Here is a 24,428-nt window from a genome sequence, read left to right on the forward strand (position 1 = left end):
TCTCATATTGATAAAATTTACCGTTGCTTCGCCGTCGCCATATTTTATATTCGTCGTCCAAAGGACATCGCGACTTCGTTGTTGCGTTTTTGTTTTTCGCCTTAATTTACTTTGGCGCATAAATCAAATATTTACATTCCGAAATTGACGTCTCAAAAGCGCGGTCGCAAAAATTCAACGTTCGTCCTGGTTCGCGATTGTGTGTATGTGTATGTGTGTGCAGGATCTAATACCTAAAATAAACATTTATTTGACCTCCAGCCGATTAGTGAAACACAAAAAGTTACAGAAATAATAAACACTCTTTGAAGTGAGCTCGCAAAATATAAATATAAGAAACGTTTGAAAATTCAATTTCCCTGAAGAAATTCCATCTCAATACCACCTTAAGCTGAAGACATCAAAAAAGGGATATTAATTGCTGTGCGTAAACATTCGGAGCTTGAATCCTGGCAAATAAAGCGTGCGGAAAAGCCTTGGCTACATTTCCCTCCTCTTATTGGTAAGTTTTCTCTGTGTTTGATTTTCATCTATGCATCTTAATGGCTGTTTGCTTAAGGTTCAGATAAATTAGCAATTTCAGGGTGCTTTTTAATTGGATTCTATTTTGGTATTGCATGCCATTTTTATCAGTCTTAAGTTACAAAACAAATTTATAAGATACAAAGTTTAACAAAGTTTACAAATTTAATTTTAGCATTTCCGTTTAAATAAGGTTTTGGTATAACTACAAGTTTGTTTGCTTCAAGCTTTAAGATAAAAATACCATTTAGTATTTCAGTTATTGTTATTTAGTTATTGTTTATTTGTTATTTTTTACATTAAACTTCATATGAAGGCATAATAGGAAAAATGCATTTTCCATTTAAAAAGAAATTACTCTATTTGAATTATATATTTTCTGAAATTGTGAAATATAGTTATGTTTGTAAGTCAAGAAAATCCTTTCTTCCATGTTCCCCCACTAAAATACATTAACCCCTGGGGACCCGAAGTGGCGACCAGAAGAACTAAAATATTTAAGCCGGCGCCTGGTAAATGCCAACTAGCCGCTAAGCCGGCCACTCGACTGGTTTTCCACTTGCCACTTTTCACTTGGCCCACTGGCGAACGTGGGCCCAAAACAAAGGGGTACGGGAAAGGCGAGAAGTCGGGGGAAAACGTGGAAAACGGGGCCACTCGAGGCGAGTGAGTTGCCCCAGGCGGTGGCAAAGGATCAGAATCAGACGTGTGTGAGTGTGAAATGAAATGGAAAGTGTCCTTAGAAGCTGCCAACTGAGCGCGACAATCTGTCAAATGTTCAAATGTTCAGTTGTTGTCGTCGGTCGTCTATCAATTGTTAATGTCACAGACGCCCAGCGTGAAGGAAGAATGTGGTCCAGAATGGGGGTGAAGGATCCTGCACGTGGATAAAATATATTACTCAAAACTTACACAAATTATCCTTATTTTGTAATTACAAAAAAATGTATTTTTAAACATTTTTAATTAGTAAACAATTTCAATAACACTCCGTCCCAATATAACGTTATCTAAAAATGTATTATAGTTACAAAGGTATTAATTTTCCTGGCAACACCTCAGTTTAAGAATATTTTTTTTCAGTGCAAAAGCTTGACTTAACTTGATGATTTTGGCCTGTTTAACTTTTGCTTGGCTGGCGTAGGCTTTCTTTATTTTTAATTGGGATTCGTGCTGCTGGGTTGGAGTCACTAGAGTCGCAGGATTCGCAGGACTCTCGCCCTCGCTGTCAATCTTCACCTCAGTGAGCAAGGAGCTGCGTCCTGAAAACGCCACGTGGTTGCTCCTCGTTCCCTCACCTTCTTACCCTTGTGAAATGCGCTTTTGAATAAAACACATTATGCAGTCCTTTGAAATAAGGGAAGCGTTTACCGATTTCTACTTTCCATTTTGCGGTTTCACTCGCTTTTTATTTGGTTTTGCTTTTTTGATTTCCTGACACGGGTACGTTGGCAATCGTTGTGACATTTTAATTGTTTATTTGCTCAGAGTCCTTACGGCCTGCCCTCGCTTATTCCGTATCCTGTATCCCGAATTCACGTTTTCAGTCCTGCATCCCACTCAAGTGCTCGAGTTCCGCATTCAAATATATTTTTTCAGTCGAAGATTTGCGGGTGAGAGAAGTTTCTTTTTGTTCCCCTCTGAGAAATCGAATTCGCGGGCTGTCCTGCGGTGGAGAGTCCTTCGCGGAGTCCTCCACTTTGCGCTACTGGTTAGCGTACATTGGTTAATGTAAATATTTGGCTTTTGTTGTCACTTCAATTGCTCTCCACTGCTGTTTATTATTAGTTCCCCCTTTTTGCTGGGCACTTTGTATTTTCTACGGTCAATTCTTAAAGTCTTCTGGGGATTGAGGGACTTGGCAGTTATAGCACTGTTGAAAGGAATATTTAAAAGTATATAGTGCTTCATGGAATGAACATTCTTTAATATGAGAACATTTTCAGGTGGCAAATTAAATTTTTATGAATTGTAAATTCAAACCGATTTTAAAGTGGCATACCTCCAAAGACTTGTGATTCGATTCTCTAAAAATTTGTATCCACATTTTTCAATTTAACGTTGATCAAATTTTTAAGCCATTTTCATGTTAGTTATTCCTAATTTTCCGATGAATTGTAAAAGAGTGACTCAAAATTGGACTTCTAGATTCCATAACTTTACCAAATTTAATCCGATTCCAAAGTGGCATACCTCTAAAGACTCGTGATTCGATTCTCTAAAAATCTGCATTCAAAATTTTCAATTTAACGTTGATAAAATTTTTAACCCATTTTCATGTTAGTTATTTCTTATTTTCCGATGTCTTGAAATAGAGTGACTCAAAATTGGACTTCTAGAGTCCATAACTTTACCAAATTTAATCCGATTCCAAAGTGGCATACCTCTAAAGACTCGTGATTCCATTCTCTAAAAATTTGCATTCAAAATTTTCAATTTAACGTTGATAAAATTTTTAACCCATTTTCATGTTAGTTATTTCTTATTTTCCGATGTCTTGAAATAGAGTTACTCAAAATTGGACTTCTAGATTCCATAACTTTACCAAATTTAATCCAATTTCAAAGTGGCATACCTCTAAAGATTCATGATTCGATTCTCTAAAAATCTGCATTCAAAATTTTCAATTTAACGTTGATCAAGTTTTTGACCCATTTTCATGTCAGTTATATCTTATTTTCCGATGTCTTGAAATAGAGTTACTCAAAATTGGACTTCGAGAGACCATAACTTTACCAAATTTAATCCGATTCCAAAGTGGCATACCTCTAAAGACTCGTGATTCGATTCTCTAAAAATCTGCATTCAAAATTTTCAATTTAACGTTGATAAAATTTTTAACCCATTTTCATGTCAGTTATTTCTTATTTTCCGATGTCTTGAAATAGAGTTACTCAAAATTGGACTTCGAGAGACCATAACTTTACCAAATTTAATCCGATTCCAAAATGTAATACCTCCAAAGACTCGTGATTAGATTCTCTAAAAATCTACATTCAAAATTTTCAATTTAACGTTGATCAAATTTTTGACCCATTTTCATTCAGTTTTTTGTAAGTTTCCGATGACTTAAAAAAGTTTGTTAATTTTAAAAATTATATCCTAAATTTTTCGGATTTCAAAACATATGTTGAATTATGGTCCCATTATTATAAACCCTCTTCTATCTATCTAACTGCCCCGCAACCAGCTTAATTAAGCCAGCTTATCTGATGTATCTTTTACGTGTCGCTGACTTCATAAGATATCAATATTTAATAAAAATCTCCCCACTCCCCCTTGGCTACACTTGAACGGCAGTCGAATAAAAAAGCCGAACAAAGAACGGTTAAAAAATCAACATAATCAACTTGTAAGTGCAACAGTGGCAGAGCTGGAAAATCGGAACCACCACCAGGGGAATATTGCTCTGGGCACCCTCATATCGCCGGCTGGTTGAACTCAATCAAACATTTCGGGTCTAATAAGCCAGTGGCTTGCATATGGCAGTTTATTAGATACAAATTGTTGGGCATGTTTTCCTCCCCCCGTAAAAAATAGACGTCGACCATTTTGCAGCTCGGACAGTTGCTCTATTTTTCGGTCCGATTTGAGATGGGTGCTTGGCGAGGGGTTGCTATTAAGGATCACCATGTGTAGCCATTTTTTGAGCCGTGATTTTGTAAACGGGACTAACCCCTATAAAGGACTCAATTCAAGTGCGCAAAAAAAAAAAAAAAAAAAGGAAGTCGCAACGTGAAAAGTGCAGGGATCTCGGGGTTTGTTCGCTTGAAAAACCAGCAATTAAGTCTGCGTTTATGTAGTTTCCTCAAATCCTGAAATTCACTCCCCTCAATGTAACTTTTTGTTTATTATGCCTAATTGCAGTTACTCCATCATCATCACCATTATCCTTGTGCGCTTTTGTCTGCGCTCCTTTTGCAGCTGCTTTTATTTTGCTCGCTCTTTGTCCTTTTTGTTCGTACTTGTCCCACATGGCGCATGCTTAATATTTGATGTTCCAAGGCAAGTTCTTTCGAGGCGTTTCCCCGAGCCACTTGCAGGCTTAGATATATTTGCATTACTTGCCACTTTTTGCGGCACTGCTCTAAAAATAATTTCAGAGCTCGTTAGGGGTTCGTATTTTTTTGTGTGGCTTCTGCTTTTTTCATGTGGCGAAAATTGTTAGTTTCGAGCCGAAGAATCAGAACTTGCTTAGCTGTGCACAGTGGGCGACATTATTTTGTATTTTTCGAGTGCAGCAGGAAAAATCTGTCGAAGGGTTACAAAAGGGGTAGCTCCAGATCTGTAGGGGTCTTCTATGTGAACATCGCCATCAGAGCAGCAGGAATATTTTGTGCGCAGTTGAGTGGCAGTCAACTTGTTTCTCATTTGAATAGCTTGGCAAGTATTCAGTTTCAAGGATGGGAACAAATTATTTCTTATTATTTAAAAAAAAGTAAATAGTTATTGTGCTTTTAAAAATCATTTAAAAGTATAAAAGGGTTTATTATATTTGCAAGTTATACTTGTAACAAACCAAAGTGGATATTCTATTAGCCTTATGAATATAGTAACAATACTGATTTCTTTTGTTAAACTTGCAACTTCATTCACTTGAAGTCACTTCATAATTCTCTGTCAAATTCAACCAGCTTTCTTGTACAATCCATGAAATTTGCAGTTCGCACAGACAAAGTTTAGCCCATGGAAATCATTTAAATAAAGATTACCAACATGCAAGTGCCCTCGTCGGGAAGTCAGACACTCAGACGGAGGTCGATGAAAAGTAAATTATAGTGCACAATACCAATTGGGGGCTGTGCCGTAGACTGTTGGCAAATTACGTGCTCGCAAATGGGGAATTTATTTTTACATCTTGGGGTCTAGGTTGGGGTTTCTGGAACTGTGGACGTGGACGTGCAATGGTTTGATTGCACTTTTGAAGGCGAGACCCGGCGAAACAAAATGGCGGCATGGCTGTTGCCTTGGTGTGCGGGTAATTTGCATGTGCGCTGATCATTTGACAAGCGACAACAAATTGCCGAGGTCGGGAATCTCCGTGGATAGTCAAATCAACCCTGCCATGAGCAATCCGTGGAGAATTATGGGCAACCGGGTGGTAAACGTGTATACATAGCTGCATCATTCTGTCAATATTTGCCCTGGTCATGTAAACACTTTTAATAGGCTGTTTATCAGCTAGTTGCGTTCGCAATGTATCTCACAGATACTTGACAGCTGTTGCAATTTACGCTCGAACTGCGCGATTCATGAATTTGCGCCTTATTTGCGTTTCGGATTGCGGCATCCGAGATTTCCGCCTTTCTAGTTCCCTGAATGTATCTTTCAGATACCTATTTTCGCTGTTTGCACTGGGCAAATAGTTTTGAAGAGGGCGCCAATTTATTTGCCGTTTGTCAGTTTGTCAGTTTGCTTTTAATTGAAAATTACATTTTTCCAAAACAAATTCAACCCACAAAGAGAAATATTTGCTTTGCTTAATGAGGTTGAAAAGTGGGTGGCGAAGGCAGATGTGAAATCCATCAGGGGATTTATTAAGGCAAACAGAAAACAGTATTAGTACCACCAAAATATTAGTTTTTTTAGCAAATATAAAAGATTTTTTTCTTAATTGCATTTGATTTAAAATTAATATTAGCACATGCCTCGAAAACTGATGAGAAATTTCCAAGAACCCCTTAAAAAATAGGTCAGTAAAGAATAATTTCTAGTGACTCATTTAAATAAATCTTTTAAGAGCAACAATTATTTCTTAGTTATATATTTAAATGTTGAGAACAATTGTTTTGTTTTTGCTAAGAAGTTAAAGTTAAGTGACAAGACGTAACCATATTTAATTTTTTCAAAAAAATGTAGTCCAACAGGTTTATCCTTAGACCCTTGCGGGAATCGAACCCGCCACCTTTGGATTAGAAGTCCAACGCGCTATCCACTGCGCTAAAGGGTCCTACAAAAATTGCTTGATTTAAAACGCACCCACTTGGGTCGCGAATTCAAAAAATTGCAAATTACTCACCACAATGTATGACGAAACCCAGACATAAAATTGGGAAACAAAAGAGAATTCTTTTGGGTATTCTCGGCAAACAAAAAAAAAAGAGGTTTAAAAATATTTAGTATGCATTTTGGTTTCGATGTTTGCCCGGGTGTGAGTTTTAATTATTTATAGAGAACATCGTGTAGATACAATAAAGTATCTTTGGTTTGGGTAAATGAATAAATTGTCGCCACTGGAATTTGTTGTGTTGCCTGTTTTGCTTTTTGGGTTAATCGATAGATCGTCCGATGGAGATTGCGTCTTCAAGGAGTTACTTACCCACCCCTTAGGGAATATCCCCCTTTATTCTGAATTTTGTTGGGGGCATTCAAGTGCTCAATTTGGTTTCTTAACATGCCTCGGAGTTTTTTTCTTTGCCTTCTTATCAACCCGCTGCGATCTTCATGCGCTTTTAGCTAATAAAGGAGGGGGGCAAGAATAGGGGTAGATATAGGGGTTTCTTTTAGGGGTTCGGGTGGAGAGGATTTCCTCTCGTGACTCTCGACAATTACTCAACTCGCTTTAGCCGCTGTTGCTACTTTCAGTTTGTTAACGAATTAATCAAATTGAACCAGACCCGAGCGGACACCAGACACCCCCTTAACCCATGACAGCCCTAAATAGAGTAATTTACCCATTTGCAGTCCTGGCGATTTTTTATCTCTGCCCTTTCGTTTTCGCCCATTGAAAGTGTCCCCTTTTTTTACTGGGGGAGTTTTCTCACTTGTTCGGCATTGTCGTTCCACGTGATTTATCTACACCTTCCGACGGCTTTATTTCGGTCTGGAAAATACATGCATATATTCATTGTACGCCAACCTGGGGGCAGATTATGCAAAGTATTTCTGGTCGCTGCTGCTTGCACTCGAATCGGATATTAAATTTTATTGCTCATGTTGCCATGGCTTTTCCACAAGGAGTTGGAGTTGGAAATATGAGAGGGAGGGACTTGCTGATTTTATTGTTGCGCAAAATTGAGCTTTCAAGTGGCCGCCCGGTCAATTAGCCTGGACTAATGGCAGTGCGGAATTTTATGCATTTTTTTCCCCCAGGGGAAAGGTAAACGGGCAGTTTAAAGGAATTCAAGATATTTCAAAAATTTAACATTTAGCATTGACCAAAATATTTTATGCCAAAACAATACAATATTAAATTAAATGAATATAGTTGCCTTATTTTGAAAATTGTAGCTTAAAATTAAGAATCCATAAAACAACAGTTAAAAACATCCACCTTAAACGATTATATGTTTTTTCATAAATAAAATATAAAAATAAAGTCTGATATTTTTTGAAATATCAAAATTTATATGACAAACAGTTTATATTGGTGACTAAATAAAATTATATTTCTTGGACCTTTATTTTGGTAATCAGCGCAATCTTGAGTCACATTGAGCCAACTTCTTGATAGGCAAATCTTTGAGGATCAACATCCTGTCGTTTACTCGCATTACAAGCAAGCTGGCACGAGCCAAATTATAATGCCAAATTCGTCAGCGTTTGAGAAAGAAAAGCGCACATAACCGGCAATTAATGAGCAGTTGTTCGGCTGGCGAAGCACTCGAAGGACAATGCCAGGACTGACAGCCGGAATAAAAGGAATTCGATGCCGAAATAGGGAGTACAAAAAGCCGAGAGCATATGCATTTGATTCTCGAACCGAAAGCGACGATTTCGCTTTCATTGCGGGGACTTTGCGCATTGCGGAATATAATTAACCGGAAGCGCGGCACACGCGCCAGGACGAAAAACAGGACTCGAACAGGATGATCGGCACACCGACGCAGGATCCTTGTATCGCAGGATCGCGTGTCAACAACCGTAGAAAGAAAAAGCATTTCCGCTGCCACTGCCGCCGAAAGCGAAATCAAATGTCAGGCCAGTCCGAAAAAAAACGAAACGAACAACGCCCCGCAGAAGCAACCGGTTTTTCAGGCAGGATAATCAAGGCTAGAGATGATCGTACACTCAGAAAAAAATCTCAATCTATTTCAATATTGAAATTCAAATTTTAAAGGTTTTTTTTGTAGATCTGAATTACTAAAAAGTAAGGTACAAATATTATCAATTATTTTAATTAAAATTCAAAATGTTTTTCTTGAAGATTTGTATTAGTAAAAAGCAAAATAGAAATATTATCAAGACAAACACCAATCATTTTGTTTTCCTTTGATTTATTGGTTGTAATGTTCCAAAAAGTTATGTACAAATGATTTTGTTTTTAATAGGTCGCTTAAATTTAAGTCTTAAATTCAATTATTTATTGTTTTTTTTTTTGAATGTAATAACGATGTTCACTCCATAATCAAAGCGAGGGCAAACAAGTCGCTCGATTATCCTTTCTGCCCACTTCAAGGAGCGAGAATCTGCGCCGGCAGCTGCCGCACAGAGAAAGGATCTCGATCTTGGTGGCTGAACAATTGTTCGACTGCGCACATTGCTTCCTGTCGTCCTGCGAGCCACCGGAAGGATCAGCGCCGTCTCCGAGGGTTGCTCCTTGCTCCTTGCTCCAGGATCCTCCTTACTCCTTGTTCTACATTCCTTACTTCACATATTTTGGAGGCGTGTTCGCTGGTGTGTGTCGCATATGTAGCAATTAAAATGCCTCAATCTTGTCACAGGACATGTGCAAATACTACCCGTATGTCCTTGAGCGCGTGCCTCGCGTCCTTAGGAAATTTGGGCGTCTTCAAGGGGGCGTAGCGCCTGCTGCAATTCGCTCCTTGAACCTCTAACGTCATATGATCCTTCGAGACCATTGTGATTCGGCTCAGATTGAGAGAGGTGTGGTTGTGATGAACTGAAATTATGATTAGGAGCAGCTGCCTCTCTATTTAATAAACTGCTTACGAGGGGAAAAATGCAGAGAGTTAGGTTTGAAGTAAACAGAGATGATCACCTTTAAAGTCCTTCAATTAATTGGAGTTTTTTTACAGAAAAAACTCTTAAAAAAATCTATTGTTAAATAAAGAAGTAAATATAAGACATTTTCTTTTTAGGAGCTGTGTAAAACTAAGAGTGCCCATTTAAAAAAAGGGACAAATCAACTATTTTTTAGTTTGCTATTATTATTGATAGTTTTGGCAGGAGCTAATGAATTTAATGTATCATTAATTTAAGGTTAAATGGCTATATATCGTGAGTGTAAAAAAATAATTCAATTTTGGTGCATCTCTTTTTTATTCAAGAACTTAAATCAAAATTTGATAATCCCTTCACCACTTCAAAAGCAACCTCTAATCCACTTACAATGTGTCATAACCAAATAGTTCCCATTTCCCATTCGCATAAGCTAATTACCTTGTCACACATTTCCCCTTTTTTAACGCCGCTTGTCCTTTTTTCTCCCTTCCAAATATGCATAATAACAAGCCCTAACACAATATTTAACTATCATGTCGGTAGAGGAAAAATATTTCTCCCACGAGCGGGGACAAATCATAATGGTAAATAAGGCACTTTCCGGCTGATTAGCATAAGGATATGAAAAGTGTTTCGTGTTCGCTGGAAAATTGTTGCCGTGTGCCGTCGCTTCGCTTCCTGTCATAAAAAGCAACAACACTACCCCGTTTTTTTTGTGAGCACAGGTCACAGGTCACCATTTGCAGGTCGCAGGCATCAAGGGTTGAGCAAGGGAAAATAAAATATGATATGAAAAAGTGTTTGAACGCGTGTCAACGTTTTGGGCGGGAAATTATTAACATGCTCGGTGGCCACACCTTCGTCGACCCATTCTTAACCTGCGGTTAAGCGCATTATGCAACATTGTGACATCCTCCATCAAAACTGGACACGCGACCCTCGCCAATACAATTATAATTGCAACAAATTGAACGCCGGCGGTGGCACGCGTCTTTATTGGCTCATCTTCCGGTGGTTCGGAAAACAGATTGTCGTCGGCTGGGTGGGTGAGTGTTACTTTGTTTTTCCCCGGCTCGAATTTCCTATTAGCTGTGTGCTTTTCCCCACTGACTCGATTTCCTCTTGGCTTGATTTATTGGCTTTTACTTATTTCCGGTCATGTCCGCTGTTTCGATGTCCTTGGGACAGTTTAACAGGGCAATTCCGTTTAAGCACTTGTTATTGGCTTTCTTTTGAGGTCGCTTTTCTGGCCTGACACATGGTAATGACTTCTGGGGATATATTCATGCCATTGGAAATTATTGCAGATTTTATAGTTATTTCAAATAGAATATTTATTAAAGTACCCAAACAGAAATCAATTCTCCAGTATTCTTTTTATGTATTATATAATATATTTATAAAAATCATTTCAAATAAAAACTTAGTCAGAAAAATACTCTAAAATATTTGATATCATGTATGTTGGCTTGTTAAAAATAAAAAAGGAAAGAATGTTGTGTGATTATAGTGTAATAATGTAAAACAGAAGTCTTTCACCAATTAAAATTAGTAAATTTCCAATGGAGAAAATAATCCTACAACATTGTTTGCAAAATATATTTCCATGAGTTCCTGCCCCTCATGGTGGTCTCCTTCACTGATTTTGCATTAGCTAATTGTTGCATATTTTCAGATATATCAAAAGCAAACCGCAGCTGACCAGTGGTCAACCGCAGTAAATTACCACAATTAGGAATTTGTGTTTATCAGATCATTAATCAATATTGAACAAGAAAAAATCTCTGCGGCCAGCTGAAAAATCAAAACAATGCAATTATTTATACAGAGTGGAAACGCTTAAAGGATTTGAGTAGTAATTTGTGCTAATTTAGGTCCATCGGAAAAAAGATAGAAAGAGAGTTTTGTATACAAAAGGGATGGAGGATTTGTGTTCGCCGCTGTCTAATAACCCATCAAAATATATTGGAAACATGTCAAAATACTGTCAATACATTTCTAAAATCTCTATCTGTATCTCAGTCTGCACTTGTGTTATAATTGTTCCCTGGAGAGCGAAAAGGGAACTGTTTCCCAGCTTTGAAAGGAACCGACAATTCCCTCGGCTACCTACACCCGCATCCATATCTCCTAATCCCTATGTGTGGGTCTCCCATTGTATCGAATCGAAAGGGAAGCCGTTTCGGGAGAGGTCCTGGCCAGGATTATACCTGTAATTTGGGCTGCTTAGTTGCTTAATTGTGCTTAAATGTATGCATAGCTTATAAAATATTTGCCTTAAATATTTTGGTTAAATCATGAAAGGGTACAACACACGCTTCTGGCTATACTTTTCCATATCCTGCGGAAAGGATATGTACAGCTATGGAAGACTCAAAATTTAAGAGATAGGAAACCTTAAGATTTTCAGCCTGAGGTTAAAGTGGCAAATATTCTTTTTCTGTAAAGAAATTATGGTTGGTTTACATTTGAAATATTTTCTTAAGCCAAATATATGTTTTTATTATGGGTAACATTAAAGCTCAGCCTATATTTTTCGTATTCTAACATTTAATGTGCAGATGTAGACATATATATTAATAATATAAAAACAAGACCTCTCAATATTCACCATTTTCAATCCATTTCCCCGTTGAAACCCATAGAGTCCAATCCACTTAACATGCTCCCAAACAATAACGAAATCCCAAAGAATTCTGAATGCTTCTTCACAGTCAATTTCGCTAATAAATGTGTTTTGCCAATGCCGGCGAATAATAATTCCGCAACCCCCCTTGATATTTAATTTCCTATTTGGTTAAGCCGCAATTTCCGGTGACACCTACCAAAAGCGAAAATCAACGCCCCCAACAGACATCAAATCACGGATTCGAAGCTGTCAAAATGCAGGCCACAAAAAGAAATTATGACAGCAGGGAGGAGTTTGGAAAGTGGGTGTGCGAATGTGTGTATGACAAAATGCCAGCATACGCATCGAAAGCCAATTAGGGAAAAATAAATCACGCTTCACATGCGAAAGGACGGGAATAGAAAACGGTACATGCACTGAGAAAATGTAAAACCAAATAAAAGTATTTATTTTCCAAACATATTTATCATATTTCCAACTGTATAAAAATGTATAATCGTAACTCACAATTCAGGTTTCACCATTCTATTTTATGTTTTTATAGAGAGGAAGTTTTATATATCATTGAATACCTTGATTTGAGTGCTAAATTTTTCAGAATCTAATACTTTTTTAATGTTGTACTATCAAAACATCATGATTTTTTTTTATTTCTAGAATACATATCGAAATAAATAACTTTGTTAGAATTGTTTTTGTCCGTGCAGCATCCTAAACACTTCAAACATCCCACAGACAAAGAAATCCACCACGCACATAGATGCACGAGTACAGTAGTCATCCCCCAACTCCGAAAAGGAAGCACCGAAGGAAGCCGAGCAAGTGCCAAAAGCTGATTTCACTGTAATTACAATTCACACTCCTTTCGGGTGGGTTTTGGGGTGTAATCCCGGCAAGGGGAAATAAAAACATCCTGCAAATGTGTTCTTTTTGTTTGGCAGCACTTAAGCGATGGCCTCCCTCCCCCGCATCCACCCCCTCATCCCCTCAGCAGACTTTTTTTTTTAGAGGACTGCTTCTGAGGTTGATGATGATGATGAGTTGGCAAAACCCGCAAAACAGACACACCCACCCAGGATTGTGGGAATGAGGTGATTCCACTTCTCCAAGGGGGAGTGGGAAAACTCTTTTCATATGCACTAAAAAAAAGGGGTAAAATTCACAAAAAAAAAAATCTGAACACAAACATAACTATTCCATTAAAGACTTTTATAAAGATTTTATAATTTTAAAAAGTCTTTTAAAGTCATTTTGAAACATTTGAAGGAATACATTTGCTTTAAATCAAGAATTTATCCAAACAGTAAATTAAGTAAGATTTACAATTCGATACTTTTGTTTTTACTTTACAATTTGTATATTACTTTTATCTCTTCAAAAATATATAATGTTGCTTTCCCATTTTTCTCTGAGTGTCTGTGGGTCTTCCACCTTCTGTGTGGGCGTTAAACGCGTGTCAGGCCTACCACTAAATAAACAAAGACATCCTTGGAACACCAGATCTCTGGGGATGCCGTTCACTGCGGAGGAGGAGGGGGGTGTGCAGGCAATAGAAATGTCACAAACAAACCGATTAAACAAGTACTTGCCAAACAAACACCCACAAAAAACCACCGACACCGCCCAAGCGAATCAAAGCTGCGAAACGAAGCCCCGAATGAAATCAAACAATAACCGAAAAGTTTCCAAGGGTGACCGACCAAGCATCCCATTCAGCATTGAAAAACCGAACAACCCTTTGGAAAGTTCGCTGGAAATACATTTCCCTTTTTCCGGGGCTTCCGATTAAGTTGATGGTGACATCGTTTTGTGGGTCACGCGACTTGTTTCGCCTGAGTTCTCATCTTTTTGGCACTGGCAATCTGCTAAATATGTTAATGCCAGCTTAAGCCTATTAGTGTCAATTAAAAAAATATTGCTAAAAGGTTTTTTTTTCTAAACTTTGTTTAAAGCGGGGAAAATGTCAAATGCATGTTGAATTTGAACATTTTTGGAAATGCGATTACTCGGTCAACTGGTTTTAATGGTCAAAAGGGTTTATTAAGCTTTAAATTGTGGGAACAAATATTATATTTTAGGGGCCGGGAGGTGTGATATAAGTAATTTTAGAATTGGAAGCTAGAACGGATTGTCAATGGCAGAGAACAAATTAAGGTGAGAGTTTCAAGAAGATAAATGTGTATTATTTATAATATGTGTTGATCGAACATCACAAAAAGATGAACATGAATGTACATTTGAGTGTTGAAAGAAAGGAGCAAAAGTGTGACGAAATATAATATTTTAGTCAACTCGCCAATTGTTTTTTATAAATATGCCTAGCTAGGAAGTAAGCAATGGCCAAATAATTTCTATTATTGTTACTTTTAAATGATATAAAGGTAATAAAAATATGCTGGTCTATAATTTGTAGAACCAAAATCTCTTTAAAGCAATCAAACAATTCGCCACTACAATCATCGACTCACCTGAGAAACAAAAAAAAAGAGAACCAGACAGGACAGGACACTCTTCACATGCATTCCCATTCCCATTGCTGGTCTAATTTGTGGGTGTTATGGGGAATTAACCTCTTAATGAACTAATTTACTCAAGATTAAGATGGCAAACAAAGGAGGCGGCCGCAGCTAATTGTAAAAAAGAGCGGGACGCAAGGAGCAAGGAAGAGCGGGACAGGAACTGGAGTTCGTGTAGGTAGGAGATCCTATATTCCAGATAGGAACCCAGCAAATTGCCAGGCGGTTAATCTATTTAAACGCGCCAAATACGCGCGACACAAAGCAAATCACCAGAAGCAGAATATGTATTTGGTCGAGTGCACAGATTTAGGGATAGAAAGGATCAAAGGACGAATGGCCAAAGGAAATCCGTCTATGGCCGGCAGCGGACAAAGGCCAAAACTCGTCTAATTGCGCGCCTATGAGGGAAGCGAAGAATCCAGGAGTTCCGAATGGAGAATCCCCGGAGAAGAGTACTGAATGCAGAATGCGAGGAGAACCTGCCAATTGTTTGGGAACATCCCTTAATCTGTGTCGGTAATCGGTAATCGGCGAAAATCGCAGGACTCGCAGCACAAAGCAGCGGCCGAGATCCTTTTGAACTTTTGCTTGGGCGCAAAAGAAGGTTAGCAAAATATTATTATAAACCTACGGAACCGTAACCCACATAACATTAAGTTCTGCACTCGCAAAAATAGTTGTAAAGAAGAAATACGAAATTGGGTCTAATGAAAGTGTCTTTAATAACAAAAAAATATTTTAAAGTTAAGGCAAATAGTAATCGTTTCGCTTATTATCAAATTAGCTGTCTGAATTTCATTCATATTTGGATAAAATACTTTTCTCAGTTTCCTTAAGTAAAGAACAATTTAAACTTAAGACAAAACATAAACGAGAATTTAAATTTATTACTTTTAAAATTCCATATAAGATTTATGCATGTTTGTTTTCCACTCAAGCCTGATATTCGTAATCCGAGAATTTTTCCCCAAAGATCGCTAATAAAATATTGTTTCATATTAAGTCCACATTTTTTCCAGTGCATCTGTTTTCGCTTGTGCCTGTGTTTACTCTTGAATGAACTGAAAACATTTCAATTTGACAATCGTAATGGAGGCAAGGATGCTGAAGCCGCTCATAGCTAATATAGGCGATTTAGGGGATTACATCAATTGTAAAATTGGTCAAACACCGCAATTGTTTCACTCCGCAAATCGGATATTCCACTGCCCCTGGATACGCTCACCCACACAGTGCCCATTGCCACAAAGAAGCACAGGACGAAGGACGAGGACGAGGACGAATCCTCGGGCAGCTGTTGAGTTTCCCTTTGAGAGGTCCTCATCGCCGGCCATTGTCCATCGCCGCTTTCGTCCTAGTTACACATATGCATACTCGTCCTGCGGACAAATGTATCTCAGGGATACGCCGGGTCCAGAGTCCTTGTTCAATGCCTTGTAATCGCTCCTGGCTTACCGCAGATTATGCAAGCCGCTCTCTTTCCCTCCCCCAGAAAATCATTTTCCCATAGCATTGATTCATTTCCCTGGAAAATCTCTACGAAATCTCTGCTGCAATCTGGCATCAGCCCAAAGTCCAGTTCCTTTCCAAGGTGTAAATCTTCAATTTTAAGGTTAATTTCTAAGCGAGGTGCGAGAAATGCGAAACGTTTTATTGGTTTAGTAGATCAGTCAGGAGGCGTAGTGGTAAGATCGTCCACTAACTGTAGATTTACTCTGATTAAGGTGGGTGGGATTCACTAAGAGCGTTATAGAAAATTTTTACAAAATATATACAATATATAAAATCATTTTGAGAATATCAGACCCATAAAAAAACAAGTAATTTTTCCCCGAATTTTTAGTTTTTAGTAATTATTTTAAAATAAATTTTGAAGTTGAAGTTGTCACACATTTGTTAAAGTGTTGGAGTACCAAATTGAAATACTATTTGATATCGTTAAGGAAAAATGGATATAAAAGATAAGCTGTTTTGAAATATCTCATAACAAAAACTTTCTAGCCCCATCACAATTAACCATTATTATTTTAAAGGTCTCTCGTTAAAGAAATTATTTTTATCCTACTCCTAGAGTGCGTAAAAGAAACCTAAAATAACTGCGAAGTCCAAGAGCACCGCAACCATTTTGCAAACTCATTAAAAATTTAAAAAAAGCACCGGCTAAAAAGGACATACAACAACAAGCAGAGCTTGCACTCTGCTTCCATCTCTTTTACACTGACCTTTGCTCTCAGCTTTATTTGCATCTCTGTTTTCGGTCTCTTTCTCTCGCAGCTTTTGCACTTTTTGTTTTATATTTTATTTTTGCACATTTTGCTGGATTTTCAAGTTCTTTTTGTTGTTGTTTAGTTTAGTTCGTTCTGCACTGCTCTGCATTTACAGTTAGTCCACTCTGCCACCCTTTTTCTCCTCCTCTCGTCCTTAACCCTTACCCCCTCCCCATTTTCACCTCTCTTTTGAGTGTGTGTGTGTTTGGTCATGCTTGCATGTCCTTTGAATGGAAATGAACAGAGGTGAAAAAGGAGCAGATATAGCTGAAGAGAGATAAGGTGAAAAAGGAGGGGCAAATCAGAGATACAGTCGCCAAAAAAATATATATATCATAGCTTAGAATCCTGATGTAATATTTATGAGAGAGATAAAGGAAAGAAATATCCTTTAAAATGTTTAAAATGTTAAAGGAGTAAATCCAAAAAGGTAAAAAAATGGTATTAAAAAATAATACATTTTAAGCAACATGTTTACCTCTAAAGCAAATTTTAACAAAAGGTCAAAGTACTTTTATATTGCCTATTTTTTTTGTTAGTGTATCAAAGCTGCATAGGCCGTTGACGTTTTGTTTGTTGAATGTCCAGTTTGTTGTTGTTTGTGCTGCTATTTTCACGTTGTTGCTGTTTTTTGTTGGCATTTATTTATTCAACTAAATGCAGATTGCACATTTCAGCATTACCGTTCATTTTGCTTTTAGTTAATCACGGTATTTTTGCTTCTTTTTGCGAAGGAGTAATAATCTGTCATATAGGAATGTTTTAAATGGGTGACAAGCAAGTTCGTAAAAAAGTCAGTTTAGGAATAAATATGTCTGATTAAAGCGTTTATAGTTCTTATGTTTTCTGTGGGTTTGGTTTATAAAATAGTTTGTAGAAGTGAATATGCAATATTAATATAAGCTTTAATCACTTCGCGGTGCATCAAAATTTTTACAGATTTAAGACAATAACTGTTAACCTTTATATCATTGTTATTATTATGCTCCTTTTTTGGTTATTAGTAGCGCATAAACAAAATTAGATATATCTATTTAATTTTATTATGCATACACAATTTCAACTCCCACTATTCCAAAAACCTCATTCGAATGAGTAAATATAAAGAACAGCTATTTGCATATCGATTTCCCCACACAAGAGCCGCACAATGAGCAAGTTTACCTGAAAATGCAATGGAAATGGCGGACATATTCCTTCAAGGATCCCTTAAATCCTCCCTACGCTCCCTTTCGGAGTCCCCGAAGAGTTGTGCTTTTGTGCGATTTTGCAGCTGCAACTGCTCAACTCCAGTAAAAGCAGCCATAGCAGCAATGCGCCTGCAATGCCCAAGAAAAGGTCCTAGGACCATGCTCCTGAAAATGAAAAAGGGTAGGGTTAGCGGAACAGGACGATAAGAGCTCCATGGGCAAACAAAGTCAAGAAAGCCGCGCTGTAGATGGCATCAAAATGAATATGAGATTATATTTAACTAGTGGTGGTTTAGCGATGTGAGGGGGTTTCAAATTAAACGGGTAAGAATAGATGCACATAAAAAAATATTAAGATCTTCTATAGTTCTTAATTTAATTTGAAACCATAATAATAAAAGGAAATTCAAGTTTTAATTATTGTTAAAATACACGTCTTATTAAACGAAACCTAAATCAAATATCATTCGAGAATAAATGGCTGCTGTTATTGTTTCTGCCAACACCTTTTTTTATTGTAATAAGGATAACTAATTGGATTACGGCTGAGTTATTTTCTGTGTATATATGAAGATAGACGGAGAATTAAGAGGCTGTGGGTTCGGGGAGGAGAGTTGGAGAGTCAGAGAATCCTTGCCCGCTGGCGGGCTAAAGGTGAGCAAACAAAGACGCTGATAAAACGAAATGCCAAAACGACAATTGAAACGCCCAACAAAAGACAGGGGTTTCCAGGGGTTCGAGGGGGTCCAGGGGGGAGATGCTACGAAAAGGGGGTGGACTAGTGAAAAAGTCAACTCAAGAGGGATCCACGAGACCGGTGGCTGCCATTTTTGGTGTCTGCGCCTCATCCAAATCAAGTGTGAACCGAATACGGCCAAAGGTGGCCCTCTACCGCCCTCTCTTTCTAGCACTCCCTGCCCACCATACAGCTCTCTCTGTCGTTGAACCTCCTCCATCACATCACTCCTCTATGTATCATCTTCCCGGGCTCTTGAGCTCTATCTCTATATAAATATTTTAGGGGCGGTCTCTTCTCACTGCCTCTCTCTTTCACCGTAATATTCCAATTCGACATTTTGTCTTTTCATTCATAATGCAGTCGACGGCGACGGCGACGTCGGCGTCAGGATATGTTTCATCCAATCTGAACGTGATGATGAAGTTCTCCTTTTGCCTGTCGGTCGGATTGATTCCATCCCTCTCTGTCGCTCTGTCAGGATATCTGACTCTCTGTCTCTCTCTGCACATATCGCACCTCTCACTCTGACAAATGTCCAGGATGTGTACAGGACTTTTAGGGGTTGATTCACCGCAATTCACCCCCAGACCTCTGCGTATGTCCTTTTCATATTTCTTAAGGCCCGCACCGTCTGCTGTTTGCCTTCATTCCGCTTCGGTCGCTGATCCTGTGCTGAACGCGTCCTGCTTCTCGCGTCCCTCGATTTGCATTTGAATAATATACCTTTTTACGAGACAAGTGAACTCCGTTCTAAGGACCAAAAAAAACAAGTACCATCTTTAAACCAGTTAAAATTGTGTGTGTCAATAGTTGTGTTTCGAATCTAACAAGTGGAGATTGGCTGCCTGCCAAAGGAATTGGATACCCACATAGGCAGTGCCTAAATATGGTTTACTTTGTACGTATTTGCATATAAAGAAATTCATTTTTTTAACTTTTATGGGGTACCAAAACACCGACGGGAATTCGGTTTATTGTTAGAGGTTAAGTGAAAGAACTTGGGTAATATATCAGATATTTATTTGCGAGTTAACATTATAAATTATAGAAACTGTTGAACTTTAGGAAGTATTAATTTAAATAAATCATTATTTTCAATTTATATTATGCACTAAATATTTAAGTTAAAATGTAACAATTTCTGCCCTCAATTTCTAGGATATCAAAAGCTTATTTTTATTGAGAATTCATTCAATATCAATTTAATGATTTCTTGTATTTATCTACTTTATTAACTAGTTAGAAGAACACTTTTGATCATTTTTCATTAACTTAATCCTCTACTTATTCATTAAATTAAATCAAATTTTCTGAAATCCAACCACTTGCTCAACTTAAGACAAAGTTCATAAGGCTTTCTATGTTTATCAAATATTATTCCCCACACATTGTTAATGAGCTTGATTCATCACACACTCTTCAAGAGCAGCTCGTAAAAGCAAACTTTCAAGTGGCCACTAGAACACCAACATAATTCGGATGCTTAAAACTTAAACCACTCGTGCATATAGTATAACACCCGGGAACTAACTTTCGAATCGAGGGCTGACCGTCACTGCCTCCGGGTCAGCGTGTGAAATGGGACCCGCCTCCTTCTTAATAAGATTAAACCGCACTTTGGGAGGGAAACTGCACACAAGATGGGAGAGTTCCAGTTCCAGTTCCAAATCCAGATGGGACTTGGCGACGGCGGCCTACTGAGGCGTCAAATCAAGTTAATTAAAAACGGCAAGGAAGTCGGGTAATCGCACCGGATGTCGCACATTAGCCACACTCGAGGGCACATGGGGAAGATGGAAGATGGAGCTGGAGTTCTTACACCTCCAGTCAAGTGTAAGCGATTTAATGATGTGCAAATAAAGCCAAGACCCGCGCCAAAAAATTCGCATACTCCCGAGAGTCTGTGTTATGATTGATGCCAATATGCTGACGAAAGGATTGAGGCTTTTGTTTGGGTTTAGTGGAGCGTGAGCCAGGGCCAAGCACGGGTTAAATGCAAATGCGGATATGCTAAATTCAATCGGAAAGAATTAATAAAACGCACTGCGGTTTGCGTTTAATTGCAACCCGCTGGCTGGCCATGAATTATCCTGCGGAAATGTCCTGCCGCTGGGAGCACGCCCTCCGCCGGCGTTTGTTTGTATTCCCGAATTGCCAACGCATTAATCGCACTTGACTGGTCAGGCTATAAGTTATAGGTACAGCTGCGGTCACAACAATAGGGGCATTTAATATATATTTCTTAAGAGAAATAATACAACTTAAGATAGCTTTAGTTATTTAGTTCATACTTATAAACAGAATAGCTAAAGTTTTAAGTAAGACATCCAGTTATTATAATTTTTGGTGGGAAAGTGAAGTATTTTAAAAGGACTTTCTGGGGTGACATTTCTATTTCCTTACCCACCGCTGTTTGCATTTATAGCTTTAAGCATAAACAATGGAGGCGTATGCTTCCGATTAATTGATAACCCGTTGCTTAGTTTGCATACTCAATTTGGTCCCACCTTTTGTTCTTATTTATTGCAGAGTCCGCGTGGCATGCAACCGTGTAGTCCAGCGGGAGAAGTCGCCATGATGCCGCCGTCGAAGAGTCCCGTGATGGAGAGCGCCGCCTCCGACCAGAATCCTGGCCAGCAGAGTCAGCAGGACGAGCAGAGCGCCAAGCGGGCGTGCCCTTTAAAGTTCTCGATTGCGAAGATCATGGAGCCGGATCACAGGCCCAGTGTCCAAGTGGCGCCACCGCAGCCTGCCCCAGTTTCCTTCATCAGTAACGATGACGACGAGGATGAGGATCCGGAAATCGATGCGGATTCGGAGCGCTCCTGCAGTCCCATCGAGGTGATCAGTTTGGACCAGTCGCCAGTGAACTATGACTCCGCTTTTAAGAAGTATGTCCCGGGTGTCTGTTCGGGCGCCACTTCATCAGTCTCGTCGCCATCGAGCACCGCTGCTGTGCAACAGTTTGTGAGCTCCCGCCACCAGGAGCTGCTATCCCAGTACCCCCTGCTGTACTACGCCCCCAATCAGCTAATGTGCGCCGCTGCTGCCGCCCAGTACGCCGCCCTGACCGCCCAACAACAATCGCTGGCCAGTGCCGCCCACCTGAGCAGCTTTACCGCCTCGCTGAATGCCAGTCTGCATCACTCGCAGTCGCTGCGCAGGAATTTGGGTCACCCTTTGGCCGCGGCAGCTGCTGTGGCGGCTGTGGCCCAATCCCAGGTGGTGCCCAATCTGCAGCAGAGTCTGGAAAAGTCACCGGTGGCCCAGAGGACACCGCAGGGATCGGGATTGCCGGCCAATCTCAAGAGGAAACGATCGCCGCAGGATCAGGGGGAGGTGACCCCACCGCCAGCAGCTGCGGCAGGAGCAACTTCCAATGGAGGAGGAGCAGGAGCTGGGGCACGATCAAGGTCTCCTTCGCCTCAGGGATCCCTGGAGGACAGCAGTCCGGGATCTGCCAGCGGAGGCAAGCCCAAGACCTTCTCCTGCCTGGAATGTGGCAAGGTGTTCAATGCCCACTACAATCTCACCCGCCACATGCCCGTGCACACCGGAGCTCGTCCCTTCGTGTGCAAAGTGTGCGGCAAGGGATTCCGGCAGGCGTCGACACTGTGCCGGCACAAGATCATCCATACGTCGGAGAAGCCGCACAAGTGCCAGACCTGCGGCAAGGCCTTCAACCGATCCTCCACCCTCAACACCCATTCGCGCATCCATGCCGGCTACAAGCCCTTCGTTTGCGAGTACTGCGGCAAGGGGTTCCACCAGAAGGGCAACTACAAGAACCACAAGCTGACGCACAGCGGCGAGAAGGCCTACAAGTGCAGCATCTGCAACAAGGCCTTCCATCAGGTGTACAATCTCACCTTCCACATGCACACGCACAACGACAAGAAGCCCTATACCTGTAGGGTGTGTGCCAAGGGATTCTGCCGTAACTTCGACCTGAAGAAGCACATGCGGAAGCTGCACGAGATTGGCGGTGATCTGGATGACCTGGACATGCCACCGACCTACGACCGGAGGAGGGAGTACACGCGCCGGGAGCCCCTCTCCGCGGGCTATGGTCAGGCCTCGGGGCAACTTACGCCGGACTCGAGTTCGGGGAGCATGTCGCCACCGATAAATGTGACCACGCCGCCCCTTTCCAGTGGGGAGACGAGCAATCCCGCCTGGCCCAGATCCTCCTCCGTTTCCCAGTATCCCGCCGGCAGCTTCCACCACCAGCTGGGAGTGGCTCCTGGCCACGATTACCCCAGTGGCTCCGCCTTCCTGCAACTCCAGCCGCATCAGCAACAGCATCCGAATCCGCAGCAACCACATCAGCAGAGCCACCAGCAGAGACTCTCGGAGACCTTCATTGCCAAGGTGTTTTGACAGCGATACTATGCCGACAGCTTGAACAGCTCCACGGGGGCGTCGACATCGACGACCAGCTCCACGGTGACCACCACCACCACCAGCACCACCACGGCCATCTCATCCATGGCCAGTTCGAGGAGCGATCTCCTGATCGACTGACTGCAGTTTGTGGCGGCGGCGGCCGCTGCTAGCAACTCGAATTCCGGGCAGGATCCCGGCGGCGAGTCTCCGTCCCCGGAACTCGGGTGTACGGCATTGGGCAGTGCTGTCCGGGCACTCAATGGACTCTTCTAGGCCCAGGAAGACCTACCCACCTCTTCGCCCCGCCCACAGAACCTGAACAGCCACCAAATGGTTTCAACTTGTGCAATATCCCACTCGGAGGATGATGATGATGATGAAGACCCAACCGCTCAACACATTTCCCTTCAAGAAATCCAGAATTTTGTATATAGTATATCCCTAGGAAGTCCCGATGTGTTACCCCTTAGTCATAGAAACACTCAACTTAAGCATTTTTCTCAATGTTTAGATGTAGCTAAAGGATTTACCTAGTTAGTCACGAATGTGTATCGCTCTGAGTCCTGTGTAGATCGACTACATGGTTTCTCCAGAGCGCTTTTCGATTTAGGAAGTTATGTTTCTGGCATTGTATTAGAGCTTTTTTGGGGTCTGTCAACCGACATACATAAATGGAAATGTATCTTAGAGTTGTACTAGATATCTGTACTGTACGTATATCCCTAAGTGTCTGTGTAATCCAACGCGAATGAAAAAAGAAATTGAGAAACATTTTAACGCCGATCGATGAATGCATTGAATTTGTTTAGGACTTAAGTGATATTATTGATAATGTTTAAGCAATAAATCAATTCTTCAATTATTAAATAGAAGCGATGTTTTAATTGGAAAAAGAAGGAAGTAAGTAAGAACGCAGAACTAAGGAGCTTCTGTGTTTCATTATAAAAGTCAAGGATTAAGTTTAGCAAAAACATTTTTTCAAATACCGAAGTAAACTCGTGCTAGACATCCTTTAAAATCCCGATAGCCTCCCCACATATATGCAAATAACTGAGCAACGGTATGGGCTGTCATTGAGATTGTCTCCTGCGATCCTTAAAAATGCAAATGGATGCGAAATGAAAACAATTATTGCTGCATTACTCGTGCCCAAGAGTCGCGTTTAATGGGCTCTAAACTGTCGCCACGTCTGCCGCATGACATTTGCAACTTAATTAGTGGCGACCAGCCCCCACTTTCCCATTTCCACCGCCCACTCGGGAAAACTCCGCA

The 24,428-nt window shown here is 40.2% G+C and overlaps 1 protein-coding gene and 1 non-coding gene across 3 annotated transcripts; one reads left to right on the forward strand and one right to left on the reverse strand.

Moving 5' to 3' along the window:
* Window positions 1-159: 159 nt before the first annotated feature.
* On the forward strand, window positions 160-23,996 carry LOC108037407 (fez family zinc finger protein erm). Of its 2 annotated transcripts, none has more exons than XM_044460231.1 (2): window positions 160-502; window positions 21,300-23,996. In XM_044460231.1, exon 2 carries the CDS (start codon window positions 21,312-21,314, stop codon window positions 23,148-23,150), a length of 1,839 nt encoding a protein of 612 aa, XP_044316166.1. In that variant the 5' UTR covers window positions 160-502; window positions 21,300-21,311; the 3' UTR covers window positions 23,151-23,996. The 2 variants fall into 2 exon arrangements, with proteins under 2 accessions (XP_044316166.1, XP_016969458.2); XM_017113969.2 differs by lacking the exon at window positions 160-502 and adding an exon at window positions 19,547-19,668.
* Trnar-ucu lies at window positions 6,400-6,472 on the reverse strand. Its single transcript has one exon. It is a non-coding gene; the product is annotated as a tRNA-Arg (tRNA).
* Window positions 23,997-24,428: the final 432 nt, after the last annotated feature.

The sequence above is a fragment of the Drosophila rhopaloa genome, unplaced genomic scaffold (assembly GCF_018152115.1).
Source record: "Drosophila rhopaloa isolate 14029-0021.01 unplaced genomic scaffold, ASM1815211v1 contig_2, whole genome shotgun sequence".
NCBI lineage: Eukaryota > Metazoa > Arthropoda > Insecta > Diptera > Drosophilidae > Drosophila > Drosophila rhopaloa.